This window comes from Petaurus breviceps, unplaced genomic scaffold (genome assembly GCF_028583685.1).
Source record: "Petaurus breviceps papuanus isolate PSGF00001 unplaced genomic scaffold, PetGlider_PUasm1.0 185, whole genome shotgun sequence".
NCBI lineage: Eukaryota > Metazoa > Chordata > Mammalia > Diprotodontia > Petauridae > Petaurus > Petaurus breviceps.
The window spans coordinates 30409310-30423203 of record NW_027185797.1 but is presented as its reverse complement, the minus strand read 5'-3'; the positions used below and the strand labels follow the sequence as shown (position 1 = coordinate 30423203).

The following is a 13894-nucleotide window of genomic DNA, read 5'->3' as shown; positions in this document are numbered from 1 at the left end:
AAAGGAACGGGATGAACTTTTGGTACCTTCACCCTCCTGTTCACCTCTTCCCTGGATATTGCCAACTTATCTATGCCCTTCCGAAAAAAAGGGCTCAGCACAGGATCGGGGGAGAATACAGTAGGCCCAGACACTCGGATAAGGAGTTCCTGGGTTCAATTCTCAGCCAAGACACCGGCTAGCCAATGTCTATGAAGGCAGTCTAGGAATGCTTTGGCTTTTCTGGCTTTGATCTCTACCAGCTCAAGAGCTGCCCAGGGTCCTGTAGTCTCAGTTTTTAAAGTATGATGCTCAACAAAGGGTATAATCCCAAGGTTAGAAATGATGAAGGAACTCTGGTTGTTATGGTAGTGGTGGTTGTTTTAAATCTCGGGAAAATAAGCCAAGGGAAGCCTTTCTGCTGCTCTGGGATGTGCTGAGATGATTCCAGCCAGGCTGCTTCCCCAAGCTGATACATCTACAGTAAAGGAGGGAGGGAGGATGGGGAGGTGGCCCGCCCTGTCCTTGGCAGACGTGATCAATGGGATTCTCCCCATTGGTAAGACAGAACACACGCAACAAGATGGCACCCACAGCATCCAGTAGCTGCTCCTTCGGCACCTGATGAACTGAGGGACTCTGCTGTAGACTTGGACATAGGAGGCTGACACAGGATCGTCAGCACCACAAACATGTCAAGGTGAAAGGCACCCAGGACAAAAGTGGGACATTCGAGGCCTCCAGAGAAGAGCAAGCAAATGCTCACAGCACTGCAGTGAGCTCAGGGAAAACATCACGAATGTATTCATTCATCCATTCATTCACTCATTCATCCATTCATTCATTCATTCGCTCATTCATTCATTCATCCATTCATTCACTCATTCATCCATTCATTCACTCATCCATTCATTCATTTAACAAGCACCTACTTGGGTGACCAGCTGGTAGAGTCTTGGCCTTGGGGTCAGGAAGCCCTGAGTTCAAATTCTACCTCAGACCCTTACTAGCTTTGTTGTCCTGTGAAGGTCACTTAACCTCTGGCTGTCTCAATTTCCTCATCCACAAAATGGTGACACCAAGAACACTTCTCTCTCCAGGTCCTTCTGAGGGACAAATGCAATAAAAAATGCCGATCACTTTACAAAGAAAGGGTGTTGATGCCATTTTGTCTCAAAGGCTGAGATTTGTGACCCCATCCATTGCCACAGTCTTCTAACTTCTCACTGAAACCAAAGCCCCTCTCTTTAATGTTGGCATTCTTCCCCAACTTCTGTATGACTGTAAGGCACAGAGCAGGGAGGCTTCAAAAGAGCTGAAAAGCAGCCTTGGACAGAGAAAAGACGTTTGACTTTGCAGCCAGAGGGACTGAGTTCAAATCCTGGTTCTCTTGCTTATGGACCTATGTGCCCTTGGGCAAATCACTTCCCCTCTCTGGGACTCAGTTTCTTCATTTGTAAAATGAGCTAGATGCCTCTGAGGTCCCGCCCAGGCCTTGATCTGGGATCCACCAGAAATCAGGAAGGCCCAGAGGACACTGAAGAGGGACATGATGGCCATGAGCAGGCTACAGCACATTAGGAACAAGCTGACTAAAGGTTTCACCTAAGGAATGTCTGTCACTCGCTTGGTATCTTGTCTCCTTGGCTTCTTGTCTCCCCAGACATGAGACGGTAAGCTACTTGAGGGCAGGGATGATCTTTTGCCTCCTTCTGTGTCCCTAGGGCTTAACACAATACCTGACACACAGTAGACACTTAATAAGTGTTCACTGATTGGTTGAATGTATAAGAAAGATGGGTGGAGGATGACCATGGGCAGCCCGGCTTCTTGATGGGGACCCTTGCGAGGAAAAGAGAAATCAAGGAAGGTCAAACTCTATTGGTGCCTCCCATGGGGGAACTTATGGAAAGTGAAAGACAGGAGTCTGGTCAGGAAGGGACCAGTGGCCAGATGTGACCAGAAGGAGGACCTACATCAGAGAGATGGCAGATTCACAGGACTACCAAGGACATGTTCAAAATGGCAACAACAGACTTGGGTCTGATCTTGAGAATGGGGCGGGTTTTAGCTACGGTGTTTCAGGGATCTGAGGCTCCCATTGAGGTAGCAGGAGACTGGCGTGACGGCTGGAACAGGCAGGCAGGAAGCCCTGACTCCAAGCCCCACCACGGACACATTCAGGTGGGCTGCACATCTGGCCATTTACTCTCACACACTCAGAAAGTGCTCTGGGATGGCTGGAGAAAGACCACCCATCTAGAAAAGCACAGGACACCCAGCAATCAAGCCCCATAGACACTGTGTTGAGAAATGCTTTTAGCAACGTCCCAGCAAGTACATCAAGGAAAAAAGTCATCGTGCTTACCTTTGTGTGCAATGTGACACAGGTCTTCTTGCATTTTGGAAAACTCTGATGAAGTTTCAGAGCCGTCAGAATAATTTTTGTCTTCCCCAAAATCTAGTGTTGACAGATTCGGATTGGATGCATGAAGCCTGACCGGGCCCGAATAAGGCTTCGGGACCTGGGGGGACACCAACCAGAGGGGTTTCTGAAGGCACAGAGCAGGGGAACTCTCCCCCTGGCCCACCCTAGCCTATTCCCTTCCCCCCAGGTGATACACCACAGCAGAGGTTTGGATAGTAATGGCAGAAACGAGGCTGCAGACAGACAACACTGGCTCTCTCCTCTGTCCCTGGAGTTTAAAAACCCCAAACCTCAGGAGTTCTGAGAACCATCTCACCCCTAACAGCTTCCAGCTTCCACTGAAGTGTAAATGGGCAAGATGTCATGTGCGCTCTCAGGAAAGATGAGTGACAGACAGCCCCAAAGGGGAGCTTGGCATTCAGCTGCCTTAGTCCTCCCGAGCATGGGGGAATGAGTGAGGCATGGGCTAGATTTGGAGTCAGGAAGGTCTGGGTTCAAATCGCACCTCCATCGCTGGCTAGCTGTGTGATCCTGGTAAGAGTATTTAGTGCTTCTGAATCTCAGTTTCCCCATGTGCAAAATAGGGTCAAAATGGGCCCCTGCTTCACAGGGTGGTCATGAGACTCAAACGCCACAAGGTGTGCAGACTGCTCACTGTTCATCATGCCAATGATCACATCTTGGATTCTCTAAGGGCCCCAAGGCAGCTGGCATTAAGCCAGATTATCACTTCCCTTTTTGAAGGGAATGTACTTCCAGGAGACAGTTATTTGTCCCTGGAACATCCTTCAGTGCCTTTAAATAAGGGGTGTGAAGAAGCAGCAATCAGCATCGTTGGGAGAACACCCACATTGATGGGATCCCCAATTCTTTGGAGAAACAGCTTTGTGTCTCAACATCAGTACACAAGACAGAATCAGGAACACTTGGGTTCCAATCCTGACCTTAGACACTGACTAGCTGTGAAGCTGGACAAGTCAGCTAACCTCTTTATGCCTTGTTCCTACTTTGTAAATGAGGAGGGTGATCTATGGTTCTCCAAACCCTGAAAGGTGACCTTACACCATTCCAGCATTCCCCACTCGCCTCTGGACCCCCAAGCCTCAGTTCCTCATCTAACCCTTGTCACCAGCTACTATGCTTGGGAACAAGACCCAGGGCCCAGGTGACTACTTTGGTCTAGCGAACATCCCTGTTCAATATGGCAGGCTGGGCTACACAGCGGCCTTGGGAAGCTGCAAGCATGACACGCGGGGCTGCCACGGGGAGGCGGTTTGTGGGACACAAGGAGCTGGACAAGGCTCTGCCCCTCAGCGGCTCTTGCCTCTCAGATCCTGAGCTGTGGACTCAGCAGAATCTGAGGCAGGGGGAAGGACCACCATGAACCAAGCCCAAACAAACTCAAGCAGGGAAGGAGAGCTCAGAGGAGTCACAGAGAAGGGGGAGATGGAAAGTCCTCGGGGGCCTCCATTTCCTGATGTCAATGGAGAGACCAACGCCTCCCTTCCCCTGCCCCTCATCTCTCCACTACCCAAGAGGCCAATCCCTCCATCCTTCATTATCCCCTCACGACCTTCTGGGAGTGAGGTCCTCTGGGGCCGGCCCTTCTGCTCACTGAAATAAATGTCCTGGGGGTAACGACTCTCCTCCAGAAGTGCAGAGGAGCAAAGGAGGGGCGAGCATTCAGGGGACTCCGGTTACCTGCAGCATCCCTTTGGCCTCTTTGCTGATGGCTCTCGCCCGCCACCGTCTCTGGGGTCTTTTTTCCTTTTTGGGACTTTCAAAAGCTCCACCCTTCATCACAAAAGAAGGAAGAAAGGAAAGAGCGTGAGCACCCATAGAGCGAGTCTGGGGGGCCGGCAGAACAGCACCAAGCTCTATCCTCAGCAGTGGGGGGCCACAGCAGAGGCAGGAAGGAAAGCGGCCCCGGGGGCGGAGGTCATACTGACCTGAAGGGCATTTATCGCCGGGGCCGAGTAAGTCCTGTGAAGGACCTCCATGCTCTGTAGAAGTTGGCTCATCTCCACCAGGTAAGTGTGACAGTGGGCCAGATCTGGAGGGAAAGGAACGCAAGGGAAGTGAACACAAGGGAAGTGAAGGGACGTCATGGGAGGCTAGGGGCAGAGCTAGAAGGGGCTACAGAAGTGAAGTAGGCCAAACCCCTCATTTTACAAAAGTGGAAACTGAGCTCTAGGGAAGGTCACGCAGACAATAAAGGTCAGAGCCAGGATCTGAACCTGGTACTCTAGTCAGTCGAACAAACTGTGGTATGTGAATGGCAGGAACCTTGGTGTGCCCAAAGGAAAGTAGACTTTGGAGAAATGAGGGGAGACATATATGAAGCGGTTTAGCAAGAAGGCAGAACCCACAGCATGGTATATAAACACAATGAGTGCAATCAGGGCTACAAAGACAATGCTATGTGGGAGCTGCCCTCTGGCCAATTGCAAAGACTGGTCTCTGTCCCTGCGAGAAGGCGATGAAACAGCTTTCTCTCCTCTTGGAAGAGAGGTGGTGAGGAAGGGGGGGAGAAAATGGTATACACAGTCAGAAGTGTGTGTGTGCGTGTGGTTGACTTTGCATAACCTTTCCCTTGTTACAAGGTCTATTGGGAAATGTCTGGGAGGTTTTTAAAAAGATAGAAAATATTTTTTTAAGAAAAGATATGAAATCTTACATCATATCTCTGATTTCATAATCAGAAATTGAATTAAAAAAAAAAGTAACCACACTTGTGGTTCTCCATTAACAAGTGCATGTGTCTCCTCCCCTAAGGCCTAAGATTCAGTCTCCCCACCCCAAGACTGGGTCAGAGGGCTCCCTCTGGAGCTCTTCATGCTTCCCAGATACCGCTGTTCAGGCCAGCTCCCAGCTCAGCAATGCCAGCACTTAGAAATGACTGCCACAATCTGGCTTGCACCTCCTGGAAAGGCTGCAAGGTCACAAAGGAGGCCTAAGCCTCACCCCACATGGTTGACATCAAGATGTCAGGCTGCATCTAAATGAAACAGGAGGCTTCCCCTCATGGAGGGTCCAGACGCTCATGCAGCTTTACCCAAAACATGCAGACTTGAACAGGCGTGCTTGGCCAGGTTCCCCGAGCCAACAGCTGCCTCTAGTGTTTGCATTCTCTGTCACTCCTTCCATCCCTACTATCAGTTCTTTACTCTGATAGCCTGTGCCTTGCTCTTGGAAATCTCACCATGGACTCTGGAAAGGCCTCCGTGGCAAAGGCAGCTTTCCAAGGTCAAAGGTGAGGCAGCTTGGAAGGATGAAGTTCACATGGCTATGGAGGCCGCCATGCTGGTATTTGTGGAGGAGGGGACACGGGGCTGCCAAGTTGCAACCTGACATCTCTCCTTAGCTAAGAACCCGGAGAGGTCATAGAGTCCATCCCCACAGCAGGGTAAGAATGCTGGCTCGGCTAATCTGAGGCCAAGAAGCCCAGAGGAAAGAGTGACACAATGGGCAGTCTGCAGGAGATCGGGATCCTAGATCAGAAGCCACCTAGGCCAAGGCCCTCATTTACAGAGGGGGAAACCGAGGCCCACAGAGACAAAATGGCGTCAGGAGAAGTGGGATCCAGACTCCAAACCCAGGGCATGACCCCGACTGCCAAAGCTGCACTGCTTTAGCTGTGAGAGGGCAGTGTGGTGCAGTGACAATCATGGCGGGCTCAGAGTCAGGGGAGGTCTGGGTGAGAGCCCAGCCTCAGAGGCTGACTAGGGGTGTGACCATCAGAGTCACTCTGCGGCATGAAGTCCCACAGGACCAGAGAGCCCTAAATGAGACAATGCATGCCAGAGAACTTGGCCAGTGGGAAAGCGCTGAGTTAACTCAGGTGCTGCGATGATTATTACTCCATGAGGTGACCACAAGCTGGGTGCTTCACTCTGGGCCTCAGTTTCCCCACCTGAGGAAGCAGTGGGTTGGACGAGGGAGGTGCCCCCTGCTCGGCATCTCCCATGCCATGACCTCTTCTCCAATCCATCGTCTTCAGGAGCAAAGAGGACAAGGGGGACAATGAGGGAATCCCAGCAGACTCTACCTTTGGAGCATTTTTCCATGTCTTCGGAAGACTGTGGCCATATGGGGAGCCTGGCTTCTCCACAGCTGAACGACAAATTGCTTCCCGTCTGCAGTGAACTCTGCTTTGATATACTGCTGCGCTGTTCCACAGACAACAAAGGCAATGAGAAATGCAAAGACATGCTAGAAGTCTGGCTGAGAGGCTGACAAAGCGGCCTGCCCTGGGGTGGGATGGGATGCGAGGGCCTGGCATGGACACCCGGGGCCTGCAGAGGCCTGGCATGGACACCCGGGGCCTACAGAGGCCTAGCATGGATACCCGGGGCCCGCAGAGGCTCAGGGAGCCATCGGCCGACCTTGAGCTCCATTTCTTGGCTTCCCCTCCTTCCAAATGACAACAATGTCACAGACCCAGCCAACAGCGAAAAATCACTTGGAATGTATCTTTGCAAATACTCATGACCACGTGAGTTTGTCCTTTCATGGTCAGGGGAAGAATTGAGGTCAAGCTAGGTGAGAGAGACAAGGAGGAATGAGGAGACAGAGAGAGGGAAAGAGGGAGAGAGGAAAAGAAGGGAGGGAAGGAAGGGGGAAAGAAAAAGGGGGAAGAGGAAAGAGGGAGGGAAGGGAGAGAGGGAAAGACAGAGAGGGAAGCAGAGAGACAAATGGAGAGAGAAAGAGAAGGACAAAGAGACTTAGAGAGAGGGAAGGAGGGAGAGGGAGAGAGGGAAAGACAGAGGGGGAAGCAGAGAGAAAGGGAGGGAGAGAAAAAAAGAGGAGATGGACAAAGAGACACAGAGAGAGGGAAGGAGGGGGGTGAGAGGAAAGAGAGGGACAGGTAAAGAAAAGGGGAGAGAAAGAAGGAAGGGAGGAGGGAGGGAAGGAGGGGGGGAAAGAAGGAGAGGGGGGGGGGGGGTGGAGAGAGGAAAGAGAAGAGAGGAGGGGGGAGGGAGGGAGGGAAAATGAACACAAGCAAACACATTTTGGGAGGAGGGTATTCTTTTCTACATACTCCTACTGTAAATGATCTGGTTACCCTACTTGGCCACTTTGGACTGACTACACAAACACAGTTAAATAATTAAGTATGATTAGGGGAGAAACAGCAACAAGGAAAGAGTCTCATGAAAGGATCAATGGATCAAAGGATCCTGGGTTCAGGTCCCAGTTCTTCCAATTAAGCAACTTAAGCAAGTTTTTTTTAAGCTTTCTGAACCTCCGTTTTCTCCTCTGTAAAATGCAGATAATAATATTGGTGTTACCTGGCTCATAGAGGCATGAGGACGATTAGATAACTAAGTGCTCTGTAACAAGCAGGCACTCTATGTCTATGTGTGACTTGTCTTCTAAAACTTGCTGCCCAAACATGTTAGTGCATGTGAAACAGATTACAGTTTAGCACCAAATCTAAGTTGCACAGGATATCAGAGGCCACCTAGCCCAATCTGGACAAGAATCCTCTCTACAAATTCCTTGATAAAGTCTTCCAGCCTTTGCTTGAAGACCTCTAGGGAACAGAGACTCACCACTTCCTAAAGAAACCTGTGAAAGTTTGGGATAAGCCTCACTGCAAGGCGCCCAAACCAACCTAGCTTCAAGTCCCCCCCCCACGTCCCCTGGCTCTTCTCTCTGGACCTGAGGAGAACAATCCTAAGCCCTCTTTTACATGGCCATCCTTCAGATACCTTAAAGACAGGTCTCTTGTTTCCCCACCCTGACCCCTGAGTCATTCTTCTCCAGGATGAACATCCTCAGTTTCATCAAATGATCTCCATGTACCAAAAACTCAGGGTCTTTCACTATGCTGCTTACCCTCCTCTGGACACTTTCAAACCTGTCAGTATTCCTTCCAATATGTGGCTCCACATGTGCTTGGATAAGGACAAAGCAGGGCAGGGCTAGCACCTCTCTGGTCCAGACACTAGACAAACTCATCACTATCCATTCCCTCTTCCCAAACCCTCACTCCCCACACATCTAGGAGTTGGGGGTACAAGGAGGCTGTCCCTCCCTCCCTCCCTCCCTCCCTTCCCCCCCCCCCCCCCCCCTTCCTTCCTTCCTTCCTCCCTCCTTCCCCCTTTCCTCCTTCCTCTCTCCCTTGCTATTTCCCTCTCTTCTTTCTCCCGATGCCTAGATTCCCATTGCCAAGCCGTCCGGTATTACCTTCCTATTTGAAATAGAGTCAAATACTCCAGATGCAGAGTCTGTGACAGTAGATGCAGGGAAAAAATGGTTAACATCTCTCGGGAACATGGCGATCTCATTCTGCCGATACACTCGGTGGTGACGGAGCTTGGCTACCCACTCGTCAAAGACTTCCTCAGACTTCACCTAAAACCAAGAGACCTGAGGTCACAGACTATGTCGAGCACAATACTGAAAACAATCCTTCTCCCCCAAAAGCTTGCCCCTACGGCCCCACCAGCTCTTCCTTTGGCCTCTGCCGGAAAACCCTGCTGTGTCCAGTATAGGCCACAGCCTCCATAGTTTGGACCCTACCCATAGCGCCTGCATAAACAGGTGTATAACAAACACTGGCTGGATAAAGCTGCATGGGAATGTCAGAATTCTCATCTACAAGGTGGGAGTTAATGGGTTTGGGTTTTTTTTAGGGCTGGGGGAAGTCTGTGGAGGATATGTGAAGCACATATATAGGCACAAGGGATATGTTTGGCTGACTCTAGAGTGAGCCCAACTGCTGCACTATTTTAAAAACAATCACATTTGCAATAAATAACAAATACATTTATTGGTAATGATTTTGACCTGTCTTCCAAAGCGCTGGCAGGATCCCCTAAGACACAAGACAGGGCAGTGAGGTGGCATGCTGGGCCTGGAGTCAGGAAGACCTGAGTTCAAATCCAGCCTCAGACACTGCCTAGCTGTGTGACCCTGGGCAAGTCACTTAATCCTGTTTGCCTCAGTTTCCTCATCTATAAAATGAGCCAGAGAAGGAAATGACAGACCACTCCAGTGTCTTTGCCAGGAAAACCCCAACGGAGGTCAAGAAAAGTTAGACACAACTGTACAATAAAAAAGACACGTGCCCCTTGTCCCCTGTCTTTGGCTCACCACATGTGCTGTTCATTCGCTCTCCTGAGTCTGTCTTGGAATATGACAGAAAATATCAGTAGGCACTAAATGTGTGCCTGGCTAGTGACGCGTCTGTCTGGCGTTCTGTGGAGTTTTCAGCAGGTCAAAAGCGCCTTCCCCCCATCAGGACGCTTGAGCAGGATTTCACAATCTTTTATTTGAAATTCAACAAAACTTTGATATTTTGGTATGAAGCTGCCTTGAGGGTCCAAAGGAAAGACACTCCTTGGGCCAAAAACGACAACAATAAGAACATTCCGATGGTTCAGCTCAGTCTAACAACCAGTCCGTAAGTACTCACTATGTGTCAGGCACTGTATCAGGTGCTATGGCTACAAAGACAATAGACAAAGATACACTAGGCAAAAATGCAAGGATTCCTCCCCTCCCAGAGCTTCCATTCTACTGGGATGATTCAATCTATACACAGAGACTTTGATACAATACACACACACACACACACACACACACACACACACACACACACGATAACTTTGGGGGAAGGGAGGGATCGGGAGACATCCTGTGAAGAAAGAGGCATCTGAGCTAAGCCTCATGGGAAGGAAGAGACCCTGGGAGGTAGAAACGAAGGGGAAAGGGAAAGACTGTTTGAGACAGAACTTCTTTAGGTTTTAAAAATTAAACAAGTGAATTACTGTGGAAACACCTGCTGCGTTTGGAAGATGGGCAAAAATGCCTTCTAGCTGTGTGATCCTGGGCAAGTCACAAAACCATTGGAGTCACAGTTTCTTTATCTGTAAAATGGGAGTAATATTAGCCCCTGCCTGTTGTAAGGGTCAAATGAAACATGAGCCAAAGACGGGGGACGAGGGGCACGTGTCTTTTTTGTCGTACGGTTCTTTCAGTTGTTTCTTTACCTCCTTTGGGGTTTTCTTGGGAAAGATACTGGAGTGGTTTGTCATTTCCTTCTCTGGCTCATTTTACAGATGAGGAAATTGAAGAAAACAGGGTTAAGTGACTTGCCCAGGGTCACACAGCTAGTTCATCCTTGAGAGGGTCGGGTGCATTCTAATTCATGTTATTCAGGGGACAATTGCATCAAATACGGTTATTGGTTTCAGCCCAACAGGAATATGCAATACAAATTCAGATAATATAACCACTTCATCATTCGTGCTAACCAGAACCTAGACCTATAAATGCTATTATTAATGCTTATATAATCCTCTATTGCCCCAGACTTCAGTGGTTAGAGATTGCCAACTTCTCTAGAGACTCAGATTAATGGCTAACAAGGATTTTCATAGACTCTTAACCAGGTTAGTGGTTAATATTTTCAAAGGGCTCTGAGATGGTCATTTGTTTTCATTTCTAGAAGCTCTGTGAGGGCTTTTCTCCACTCCTCCTTCCTGAATCAGTTATTCCCTTTTTATTATCTTTTATCATGGAACACGACAGATGTCTGAACACAGAATGAAACAAGCCCAGAAGCTCCCCAAACATACGAGAGCCCTGCTCTACTCCAAAGTGGAAAACACTTAGGGCCAATTCTGTTGGGACTTTGGTTAGTTGTGTGGTGAAAGGAGGGAATAAGCATTTCTACAGCCCTTCTATGTGCCAGATACCATCCAGAACTTTGCAAATATTATCTCAGCTGATCCTCTCAATAACTCTTCAGGCCTTTAAAACTGAAGAAACTGAGAAAGTCAGAGGTAAAGTAACTGGCCCAGAGTCACACAGCTAATGAGTATCTGGCGTAGAATGGAAGTGGGTGGGTAGGAATCACATGGGAAGGAACAACAGCCATTGTGTTTTATTGTTTTCTGGAGGGGGGAAGGCAGGGCAATTGGGGGTTAAGTGACTTGCCCAAGGTCACACAGCTTGTAAGTGTTAAGTGTCTGAGGCCCCATTTGAACTCAAGTCCTCCTGACTCTAGTGCAGGTGCTCTATTCACTGCACAACCTAGCCACCCCATTTTAGAAAGGCTTCTGGGGATGTTTTTTAAAATAGAAGCTCATGTTCCAGTCGTAACTAAAGTATTAGGTAATGGTGTACTCTTTCTGGAAGATGATACACACCTCCCTCCACCCCCATCATCTCATCCAGCAGCTTTCCTAATTACAGATTAGGGAAACATTGCACATGCCCGTTTTTTCAAATACATTTCCCTCCCCAGCTGAGGTCATCAAAGACATTAGACTGGATAGGGAAGTCCACCACTTTAAAGGCTTTTTCCCAATGAAAGTTACCACCCCAAACACACTTAGGTCCCAACTTTTTTGTATTCCCATTCTGCAGGGTGGAGAGGTCAACATCTAGCAAAATGACCAAGGCCTGACTCTACATGCAGACCTGGGTCACCTTCGAGAAGTCACTTCCCCCTCGCTATCTGTTAAGGGGAAAGGAAGGTGGTTAGAGTGGACTAGAGAATCTCAAAGGTCAAGAACAACCCTAAAAAATGCAGGTTCTAGTGTCTGGCACCTGAGACATGTTTAATAAATACTTAACTGATCGCTAAGCACAGTTGGTGAGGACTGTATTATCTGGGATTCCCTATTAACTCTCTACATCTTCTTTCCAATGACCATGCATCAGGGAAAACCTAAATTGTGTTCATTATTGTCTTAGTGTTAAGTGACTTGGGGGTAGGATGGTATAGTAGATAGGGGGTCAGTCTAAGAGTCAGGCTGTGAGACTCTCAGCAAGTCCCTTATCTTCTTCATCAATCAACTAGAACTAACTAAATGCCTACTATGCACTAGGCCCAGGCGATCCAAATACAGGTGTAAGAAACAATCCCTGCCCTGAAGGAGCTCACATTCTCTCAATGTCTGCAGGAACTTTGTAGGATCCTACGTTATAGACAAATGGTGGATCAGCAATGAAGTGGGAATTCCTATAGCCAGAAGCTCCCGGCACTGAGGGAACCAGAGGTCCAGACCAAAGAGAGCCCAATTTTGAGGTTCTCCAGGGAGAGAACCTCAGGGCTTGGGGCCCTCTCTACTAACAATTGACCAGCACCTTTCTATAACTCAGGCTTGCCTGGAGCACACAAACAAAAGTTGATCTACATGACTAGGGTCACACAGCCAGGATGTCAGAGGCAGGATTTGAACCCATGTTTTCCAGGCTCCAAGGCTAGCCCTTTCTCCACTAGGGCAGGCTACCTCTTCTTTGAAAATTAATCTTGTCTGTATGATGTATATAACCTAAATCTCTATCAACTAGAATATTTCATTTACATTGAACATTATGTCTCCTGCCAGAGCTGGCCAGTAGTAAGTTTACTGAACAAAACTTCTTTGAGAGTAAATGAGGAAATAACCCAGACTCGTTCAGGGTATAGGGTACCAGAATAACAAGGGGAACTCATTTCTTTCATGTACAATTCAAATAGGAAAATTTTCAATTCCACACTGCCCTTACCTCTTAAATATTGACGTGGTGGTGGTGGGTGGGTGGGTGGGTGTGGGTGTGTGTGTGTGTGTGTGTGTGTGTGTGTGTGTGTGGTCAGAAGAAGGGGGTTTATGATTATGCAAATTTGTGGTTCCACCTCAGATCTGACTGGGAATGAGTTCTATAATTACCCTCTTTTTGAAGACCACCTGTACCCATGAGTTACCTAGGAATTCACTATCTCCACAGGAGTCTTGGGACCTAATAATCAACCAACTGACAAGTATTTCTTTGTGCACCTGCGTCCTCATCTCAGCACTAGATACCAAGGGGTATATGTGAGAAAAATGACACACTCTTGACCATCTCTAGGGTCATGGAGTTCTAGGGCTGAGGGGCTGTAACGATCCATCTAGTCCCTGGCCCTCATTTTACAGATGAGGAAACCAATTTGAGGGAAGAGAATAGAATGCCTTTCTCTCCCATGATGGAAATCTCCCTGAACTCTGGAGAAGGGCAGGATGGATGGGCTGGTCAATCAAGCTTCACAGTCTGTCAAGAGTGGCTCCACTAGCTAAGGATGGAAGCAAATCTATTAGCTGAGTCTCCCTGTTCTAGGGAAACCAGGTAGGAATTCTGGGAAGTCCCCAAATGTTAGCAATCTACCAGAGCCCTCTAATTAGACTGGCTCAGGGACAGAGGCCAGCCAAGGTACACAAGGCTTCTAGGTCCACAGCCAATACCTTTCGGGAGACACAATCTGACCTGCCGATAGGATCACAGGGCAATGAATGTTTTGGCCACAGAAACTCTCAGAGAGGACTGATTAACTTGCAGGCACGTTCAATTCACTGGGCCTTTTTTTCCTCCCTTATTAACATGTGCTCATGGATATAAATTTTCCTCTAAAAGGAATGTCTTATGTGCATTCCATAAACGATGCTCTGTCTTATTATTTATGGTTCTCTTTAATGTAATTTTCCATTGACTAATTTGTGGAGGGGATGA

General features: G+C 48.5%; 1 protein-coding gene across 8 annotated transcripts in view; it reads right to left on the bottom strand.

The window, feature by feature from the left end:
* The window catches only part of OSBPL3 (oxysterol binding protein like 3), a 146336-nt gene that overhangs the window by 61207 nt on the left and 71235 nt on the right, over window positions 1-13894 (bottom strand). For 6 of the 8 annotated variants that reach the window (XM_069088697.1, XM_069088696.1, XM_069088693.1 and 3 more), the window contains 5 exons: window positions 8600-8767; window positions 6456-6576; window positions 4357-4460; window positions 4109-4201; window positions 2348-2504 (listed from right to left, as the gene is read on the bottom strand). In XM_069088697.1, coding sequence (XP_068944798.1) covers window positions 2348-2504; window positions 4109-4201; window positions 4357-4460; window positions 6456-6576; window positions 8600-8767 — 643 coding nt within the window. The remainder of the gene's footprint in view (window positions 1-2347; window positions 2505-4108; window positions 4202-4356; window positions 4461-6455; window positions 6577-8599; window positions 8768-13894) is intronic. The other 2 variants (XM_069088698.1, XM_069088700.1) reach the window with 1 other exon arrangement.